The sequence below is a fragment of the Octopus bimaculoides genome, chromosome 24 (genome assembly GCF_001194135.2).
Source record: "Octopus bimaculoides isolate UCB-OBI-ISO-001 chromosome 24, ASM119413v2, whole genome shotgun sequence".
NCBI classification, from domain to species: Eukaryota; Metazoa; Mollusca; class Cephalopoda; order Octopoda; family Octopodidae; genus Octopus; species Octopus bimaculoides.
Window position 1 is genome coordinate 13,360,056 of NC_069004.1, and position 10,115 is coordinate 13,370,170.

Genomic DNA, 10,115 nt, shown 5'->3' on the forward strand with positions numbered 1-10,115 from the left:
TCCAATTTATAATTATTCAGTTTCAGGTTCCATCCCACAGGTTGGAACCTTGGGCACGTGTTTTCACTGATAGCCTTAGGCTTCCAAATATTTTGTCAATAGAATTTGGTAGACAGAAACAATACATTGGTCAATTTGTCTATAAGCAAATACACACACACACACACACACACACACACACACACACAAACACATACATACATGCACACACATACATGCACATACACACAAATACACACATACACACATGTACTCACTCACACACACATACGCACTTCCATACACACGCACATATATATGTGTGTGAGTGTGTGCGTAAATGTTTATTTTTGCATGTCTTCACACTAAGACAGTGTGGGCATTGGTGATATTATGATTGCCTCCCCTGTCAACAATCCACCCTGTATATTGCTGGTTTCAACTTGTGATAATCAGTGGAATAAAAAAATGTTATTTGTGAAACAGATAAGATCTGGCAACACGGTGGAGCATCCAGCTATAGATCCCTGTCTCAATAGATTTTGTTCCCAACCCTTGCTGGCATGATAAAAGTGACATAAAAATGGTGATGACAATGATGATGTCTATGACAACACCAATGACGACGATGACGAAGACAATGCCAATGATTACAACAACAATGATGATGATGATGATGATGATGATGACGATGATGATGATTGCTGTTATGATGATTATGATAATAATAATTCTTATGATGACACTGATGACAAGACAATAATGATGAAGCTAACAACAGTGCTGCTGCTATTGATGGTGGTGATGATGATGATGATGATGATGATGACCTAATACATACAATATATATATAAATACTCACAACATCTCTAGGATAGTTTCCTGATGTCATGCAAGCTATTCTCTCGTGCAATTGCTTATTCCAGCGCTCACATTTTCCAAACTTGCCTTGTATGTTTTTGCTCGACTCCAGTAATTGATCAATACCTGATTTCATTTCATATTGACCAGGACATGGATAGACTTTCTGGTAAAAAATCAAAAGCTTAAATTCAATCAATGTTTAACTCCTTTAGCATTCAGATTATTCTGCCAAATGTACTGCTTATTTTACTTAAATTGTCTTGAATTAATTATATATATTATCTTATAGCTTTGAAATTTTGATGATGTGATTGTATAGCTTTAGAATGGCATTGTAGGGTTGATGTGAGAGGCCAAATCTGGCTGGTTTGAGCATAAAACAGGTAGAAAATTTGGGCTGAAAATGGACAGTTTAAATGCTAAAGGGTTAAATACTTTAGGTTTAAATCACCCCTGTCCGGTCAAAATATTCTACCCGTTTTATGTTCAAACTGGCCAAATTCAGCTGGATCCACCTCCCTACAATGTCCAAAAATAAATAATGATTTCAGATTTTAGTACAAGGCCAGCAATTTCAGGAGAGGGCTTTAATTGATGACATTAACCTGAGTGCTCAACTGATACTAATTTTATCAACTCTGAAAGACTGAAAGGCAAAGTTGACCTGGTCGGAATTTGAACTCAGAATGTAAAGGCAGATGCAATTCAGCTAAGCATTTTGCCTGGCATGCTAACAACTCTGCCAGCCTGCTGCCTTTGTCTAAAAAAGATGAAAGATAGTCATATCATTAAAATCTCAAAGCTATAGGATAATGCATGCTTAATTCAAAACATCGACCCCAGAGTATGACTGATACTTATTTCATCAACCCCCAAAAGGGACTTCAGTGTAATTTGAACCCAGAACATAAGGAAGGATGAAATGTTGCTAAGAATTTTGTCCAGTGTGTTAACAATTCTGCCAGCTTGCCCCCTGATGATGATGATGATGATGATGATGATGATGATGATGATGATAACTGACTGGAAGTGTTATCATGTACATTGTTTTGTCTTGGTATAAAAGATGGGCTACACCAAATATTCTGCTCAATACCACAGATTTGCTTGTCAATTGTTTGACCATAACCAGTTGAGAATGTCCCTTGGTGGCTGAGGATATGTGCATCTCTGATCACAAGCAGAAGTAGTGGAGGAGCATCATAGACATGTGTTGAAAGGAATTCTTTGGGGTTTGAATAATTCACCTTTGGAAACATGGGTGTTTTGCTCAACATCCTTAAACAAACCTTATTCAGAGACCTTTTGAGCAGGATGGGCTACTCGACCTGAAGAAAATTCTAACTGGGCCCCACCTGTAAGGTCATGTGCTATTTATTTTGATATGAGATCACCATGTTGCATACATATGGTTGTGATGCATGTGCCTGGTGTACACTTGTCACATAGGATGCATGTGCCTGGTGTACCCTTGTCATGATGGGTATATTGGGTTTTGTATATTTGTACCCCAGTGTCACTTTGATGGTGTGTGCTGTTCTCTCAACAACAACAATAATAATAATGGCTTCAAATTTTGGCACAAGGCCTGAAATTTTGGGGTAGGGGGGATAGTTGATTATCTCAACCCCAGTACTTGATTTTAATGGCCCTGAAAGAATGAAAGTCAAAGTTAACCTTGGCAGAATTTGAACTCTGAATGTAAATTCAGAAGAATTATTGCCAAGCATTCTGTCCAATGTGCTAACAATTCTGCCATCTCACCAAATAATAATAAGATCATGAAGGAAAAAAATGCTTTCTAGTTGATGTATCAATACCAGTAGATGACAACGTTTCCCTAAAAGAAATGGGAAACTTTCAAAATACAAAGACCTGGAAATAGAGGTAACTCGAATGTGGAATCTAAAAACAGAAACAATTCCTATCATAGTAGGTGCCTTAGGTATAATAAAAAAATATTCAGACAAATACATAACAAAAACACCAAGACTTACAAATATATATAACATACAGAAAATTGCACTACTGGGTACTGCACACATCCTACGCAAAACACTTTCAATACAGTAATCATAAGAGCATCACAGCAAACCACAGCACATACCCAAGGCACACAGAGCTGTGCTCGGTAGTGAAGTGAAAGCACACTATAAAAATAAAACTACTGCACAATAATAATAATAATAATAATAATAATAATAATAATACCTCATAAAAGGTAATGGATGAAAGCAGGAAGGCAAAGATCCTCAGAGACTTTGACTTCCAGACAGACAAGGTGTTAGAGCATCAAAGGCCTGATTTAGTAGCCTTTAGGAGGAATGAGCATGAGTGCCTAATAATCGACATGCCAGTGCCAGATCAACATATCATGAAAGAAAGAGAAAAGGTCGACAAATATGGAGACCTGAAAATTGAGATTACCAAGATGGAGGCAGCTGTGAGAATGAAACACAAAGGTTGTCCCTGTTGTCATCGGAATATTAGGACACTTTAGAAATACGCTACAATCTTGGTGTATTGCAGAAAATGGCATTACATGCAACTGCATGCATAGTGTGTAAAGTGCTGTCAATCTGAGGTCTTTGTTGTAACTTGACAGACAGTACAAATCCTATGTACACATGATGTTTTCAACCTACAACATCAAAATGTGGAGGCACGTGGCTTAGTGGTTAGGGTGTCAGTACCATGGTCGTAAGATTGTGGTTTCGATCCCTGGACCGGGCGACGCGTTGTGTTCTTGAGCAAAACACTTCATTTCACGTTACTCCAGTCCACTCAGCTGGCAAAAATGAGTAACGCTGCGATGGACTGGCATCCCGTCCAGCTGGGGAACACATACACCATTGAAACCGGGAAACCGGGCCTATGAGCCTGGCTAGGCTTTAAAAGGGCGCAAACAAACAACATCAAAATATTGGATACTGTGTGACATTTTCAATAATAAATTGTGGTGAATAAAAGAAAAAAGGAAACTAAGGTTATAGATATTGCTATAGCCTGATATGCATGCATAGGTTTAAGTTTATTATTGCTATGTCACAATGATGTAATGCATAAAGAGAGACGTTATTTAGTGTGCACAGGTGACAAAGAGCAGGGAAAGGTGCAAAAATATTAAAAGATGAAATTGGAAGAATATGGGCAACAAAGAGAGTAACTGTTATCCCAGTGGTTGTAGGGGCCTTGAAGGGGACTAACAATCAAGTTTGAGAAATATGTTGGAGGGACTGGAACTGGCATGTGTGTAGAGCATGCTAAAAAAACTACTTCATTGGGGACAATGAGGATTTTGAGATTGGAACTTGGGTGTTAAGTATCTTCCACGATACTTAACATCTAGGTACCAAGTCTTTTAATTTATGGAAAGAGATCCTATGAGACATTGTGAGACCTTTGACAACAGGTTGCTGTCTGCTCTCACAGAATTAACAGGAGCAAGTAAGATTGAGAGCTCTGAGAAGTAAAATATAATAATAATAATAATAATAATAATCATCCTTTCTACTAAAGGCACAAGGCCTGAAATTTTGGGGGAGAGGTTAGCTGATTACATCAACCCCAGTACTCAACTGGTACTTATTTCATCAACCCCAAAAGGATGAAAAACAAAGTCAGCCTAGGCAGAATTTGAACTCAAAACATAAAGGCAGGTGAAATACCACTAAGCATTTCGCCCAGCATACTAATGATTCTGTCAGGTCACTGCCTTTATAATAATAATAATAATGCTAAAAATAGCAACATCAACAACAACAACAACTACAATAATGAAAGCAATACTTACTTTGCCTGTCTGGAGGGCTAGAGTTCGAGGACCAGTGAAGAGCTCATATGGACCACGATTACCAACAACTTTTTGCAAGAGAGAATCAATTCCACTTTTGATTTCATAAGTACCAGGACCTGGGTTCCGATTCTGGACGTAGAAAAATTAAACAGAAAAGAAGAAAAGATCAAAGAAATATTTTATTTTGTGGTAGATAGGTTTGAATTTCATCTTTTTACTTGTTTCGGTCATCTGCGTTCTATTGCAAACCTATGCAAGTTAATGCGTGAAAAACAAAATAGGAATTTTGAAAGAAGTATCTATACAACTAGTTTTTAAACATTGAATGGCTATGGGAGTTCACCAGAATAAAATTGTAAACAAAGGGGTTCACGCAACCAAAAGAATAAATTGGGGGTCTATGGTAGTATATTAAGGGTCCATGTAAAATTTTGCTTTAGATGGGTTTATTGCAAGAAACAGCACAACATCTTCCTCTAATGTTTTAGCATTTAAATCTGTTGTTAAGTATGAAGTAAATTTTTATCTGAGGTTAATTGTATTGAATCATTTTCTTTTGCTTTTGCATTGCTGGATCTTTTTTGGCGTTCTTTTGTCACTGAGCTGCTTTTTTCTTGTTTCAAGTAATTTTAAATTTGATTATTATGATTTTTCTATTCTTAACTCAAAAGCCAAATCCAAAAACAAGTCAGAAGGCAAAAGCCCTTGAATTTACAAGAATATTTTCAAAAGAATTTGTATTGACTCACAATAACCAGTTACACTGCAGACTATGCCACATTGATGTCAAATGTGATAAAAGGCATTGAGTTGCAGAGAATAAGCCAAAAACATTAAAACTATCTAAAAAAGACTACTAAAATTGAACATCTCCCTACCAGATCGTTGAATTTACTGAAAATGATAAATCTTAAGGTTCAATGACAACCAAAGTGTTTGTTGAAGCTGACATTTCTTTGCACAAGCTCACTAATCTAAGTTCAAGAAGTCTCTTTGATTCTATTAATAATCCACTGCCATCTCAATCTATGTACCAAAAATATGTTGATATGCTTAGTGCAAGAGCTGTCTAACTGCAAGAGCTGTCTAACTGATGAAAATGTATTTTTAATTATTGATGAAACTGAAATTGATGACAAAAAAATTGTTAATGTACTTTAATATACTTATTGGTTCAGTTAAAAATCCTCAAAAAAATCCCTTCTTAATAGAATGTTTACGATTCAAATCAGCTTTAACTTTCACAGTCATTGCTCAGATCATAAATGATTTGCTAAAAAGTATAGCAGTTCCAAGAGAAAATTTTCTCCTACTATTGTCTGATGCTGTTTACTATTGTCTGGTGCTGATGGTAGCTATTGGAAAAACATTGCAAGCTATGTGCCCTAAGCTCTTCCATGTAACCTATTTCTCCCACCTACTGCACAACTGTGCTCTAAAAATAAAGGCCTTCTATCCTGCAATCGATTGTCTGATTGCCACCATCAAGGTTGCTGCTGTAAAAAACACCATCCAGAGTAATTCAAAATGGAAAAAAAAGGCATTGGAGATGTGATGCATACCCTGCATGCAGAATTTTTTCGCAAATTACAGTGTGGTTTATAATGTGTTGTTTACCCATGCTTTCTAATTCAATTGAATTATGCTTTGTAAGTGTTTGACTAAACTTGCTTGATAGGAAATTTGTAAGTTGATTTAATGAAAATGTTTTTTTTAAGTATCACCATTATAAGTACTTATACTTTGGTGAAATCAAGGAATCAACTTCATCACTGTATGCACATGCATGCGCGTGCACACACACACACAGAGTCACATATCTATGTATGTTTTTATGTATGTTTGAAAATAAACAAACCAAATTTTCATCATTTCGAGCCACTCACCCAATGAGTATTTCTGCCAAATTTGGTAAAAATCCCTTCAGGCGTTTCCCAGTGATTTTGCAAACATACAGACAAACAGACAGAGACAAGCGATTACAATACCCTGCTTTTGCTTACACGTGCAGGGTAACAATTGGATACCTGTTTCAGCCATTTGTGACCAGATGGGGCAGCTGGTTGGATGCCTGAAATTACTATGCCAAGAACCTTGCAGGAGTTACCAAAATTGCAGAGAATTTCAAGGATGAAGGCATTTTAGTGCAGAGACATCAGGACTAATCCCACCCAAGTCTGTTCGAACTATCTGCAGTTGAAAGAGCTGATTTTGAAAGTTGAGTCAACAACCTTCAACATTTACGATGCTCACAAAAACCTCAAACAACTGAAATTCAATGAAGACCCATGTTGCACCATGAATTACATTGATTTCAGATCCTATAAAAAACAAATCAATTCAATAATTCAGCTAATGAACCCCAAAGCTTCAGAATATGCAGATCTGATACAAAGCAAAGTGACATTAGTTGCTGTTTTTCAATGCTGGGAAAAATCTTTGCAAAAGACAGGAACCTTTTGCCTACAAATATAAAGCATTATATCATATTGTACTCTAGTAAATTCCCACGGTGGTTATTTTCAAAAATTGTTTTGATAATATTCGTATATCTTCAAGTAATCAGAACTAGAGTAAACTCCCTAATTTATTGATAATGATAAAGTTGAAATGAGGCTAAAATCTCTGAATAAAATTAGAAAATGAGGTTAAAAATGTATGAAAATGAGGTTAAAATCAAGCAATTTTTTGTTTAAAATATTGCCCAAGTAATAAGTCAATAAACTAATTGAGAACAGAAAGTTCCAAATGTTTTACAACTTGCTAATCACAGAAAGTATGATTTTGGGTCAACCACAAGTGCCCGCCGCCACCACCACCACCACCACCGCCGCCGCCCAATAACACTGTTCTGGGTTCAGTCTCACTGTGTGACACCTTGGGCAAGTGTCAACGACTGCAGCCTCACACCAGCCAAAACTTTGTGAGTGGATTTGGTAGATGGAAACTGAAAGAAGTCCATCACATATATATTATATATATGTGGAGGTGCAGGAGTGGCTGTGTGGTAAGTAGTTTGCTTACCAACCACATAGTTCCGGGTTCAGTCCCACTGCGTGGCACCTTGGGCAAGTGTCTTCTACTATAGCCTCGGGCCAACCAAAGCCTTGTGAGTGGATTTGGTAGACGGAAAATGAAAGAAGCCCATCGTATATATGTATATGTATATATATATGTGTGTGTGTGAGTTTGTCCCTCCAATGTCGCTTGACAACCAGTGCTGGTGTGTTTACGTCCCCGTAATTTAGCGATTCGGCAAAAGAGACCGATAGAATAAGTACTCGACTTACAAAGAATAAGTCATGGGGTCGATTTGCTCAACTAAAGGTTTTGCTCCAGCATGGCCACAGTCAAATGACTGAAACAAGTAAAAGAGTAAAAGAGTATATATATAAGATATGAGGAATTTAGGTCAAGGAGACTCAAACTAATAGGTATGCGTTCTGAGTGCTCAAATAGGTGTGCCATCAAAATTTCAGTTAGAACACAAGTTGAAGTTGTGGTTGTGTGATTATCATGTTCAAAATGGTCAATAGGCAACATCCCGTTGAGTCAGTAAGTATAGGTTAAAGTAGTATGGAAAGGCAAACAATTAGTCAAGGCAGGACAAGTATGTTTTAGATTAATTCAATCTAAAATTTAGTTACATCACAATTGGTAAAAATAGTACAAAATGATACAGCTGTTTCTGGGATGTTCCAACAATTGGAGCCTCATATAAAATGAAGACTCTATAAGTTGGGTATTCCATCATTGGAGAAGTATAGGTGGAAAGAATGCTCCTCATCAATGATATTTGTTGTGGTTCATAATGTCCAGGAGGGTAGGAGGGTCCAATTAAATCCAGTTGGATCAGGTCTTTTTTAGGTAAATACATGATCAGAAAGAGTGGTTAAGTGGTACAGTAAGGTGAGAAGAGAGACTAAATTGTTATGCAGTACTCCATATTGAGGGAAAATGAAACTGAATGCTGGTAGATCCAGGATTGTGCATGGAATAAAGATGCATTCTGGAGAGAGCAAAGAGAAAAAGGTAAGAGGTATGTGGCTGTGTGGTAAGAAGTTTGCTTCTCAACCACATGGTTCTGGGTCCAGTCCTACTTCATGACCCCTTGAGCAAGTGTCTTCTACTATAGCATAGGGCTGACCAAAGCCTTGTGAGTGGATTCAGTAGACGGAAACTGAAAGAAGTCCATCGTATATATATATATATATATATATATATATACCCTTCAATATACTGAATAATATACATGCAATGCATACCTCTTACCTTTGTCTTGCAAGTTACTTGTGACCCTGCCGGTGCTGGTGCCTCTTAAAAAGCACTTAGTCTACTCTGCAGGGTGTTTGGTGTTAGGACGGGCATCCAGCTGTAAAAACCATGCTAAAACAGACAGTGAAACATGGTGCAGGTTTCTGTCTAGCCAGCTCCTGTCAAACCGTCCGACCCATGCCAGCATAGAAAGGGAATGTTAAATGGTGATGATGCTGAAGATATATATAGGCATAGGCATGGCTGCATGATAGGGAGCTTGCTTCCCTACCACATGGTTCTGGGTTCAGTCCCATTGTGTGGTACCTTCGGCAAGTGTTTTCTTCAATAGCCTTGGGCTAACCAAAGCCTTGAGAGTGGACAGAAACTGAAAGAAACCCATAATGTATATATATGTATATATATTTACATGTGTGTGTTTTTGTGTCTGTGTTTGTTCCCCTACCATTGCTTGACAATTGATGTTGGTGTGTGTATGTCCCCGTAACTTAGTGGTTTGGCAAAAGTTACTGATAGAATAAGTACTAGGCTTACAAAACATAAGTCTTGGGGTTGATTTATTTGACTAAAATACCCTTTAAGGTGGTGCTCCAACATGACCACAGTCAAATAACTGAAACAAGTAAAAGAATAAAAGAATATATTTGTCTTGTGTCCTCGGTAAGACTCTAAACTCCATCCAGTAGTGGGGCCCAGGTATGGTTATTGCAGGGTTTTGAGGAGTGTGGAACTACTTTTTAACCATTGTTATTCCTAAATCTCTTCTGACCTGGAGTAGTAGCACCTGTTAGGTTCCCAGCTGTGGGTTAACTGATATGTGAACCACTGAGCCACTGGGAGTGCAGGATCCCTTGTTTGTGTTAGAACTTCCAGCTAGGAGATGGTAAAAATGTATAAAAAAAAAAAACCCTTTTGGTTCCCTGTTTTCATAGCTGGTTTCATGGTAAAGTGTGTTCAGTGTTGTGCAACACTTTACACATGCAAAATAAATTCATGCACAGGAACTCCTTGGACTCTTGGAACATTTGCATGTGCTTACTGGGTTTAGGAAGTGGTCTTACTTGGTCAAGAGTTGGTTTCCATCATCTATCTATCTATCTATTCCTCTCTCTCTCTCTCTCCCTCTTGACTGAACACTATTCAATTTTTTTTCTCCGTGTTTTTCTCCTTGTCTCCGTATTCTTTCTGTTGAAGAGCGTAG

At 37.6% G+C, this 10,115-nt stretch overlaps 1 protein-coding gene across 1 annotated transcript in view; it reads right to left on the reverse strand.

Annotated features, from left to right (window-relative positions):
* The window catches only part of LOC106882743 (lymphocyte expansion molecule), a 43,966-nt gene that overhangs the window by 22,747 nt on the left and 11,104 nt on the right, over positions 1-10,115 (reverse strand). Inside the window, exons 4-5 of the mRNA XM_014933517.2 lie at positions 4,637-4,768; positions 842-1,006 (exon numbers count right to left, since the gene is read on the reverse strand). Of these exons, the coding sequence (XP_014789003.1) occupies positions 842-1,006; positions 4,637-4,768 (297 nt within the window). The remainder of the gene's footprint in view (positions 1-841; positions 1,007-4,636; positions 4,769-10,115) is intronic.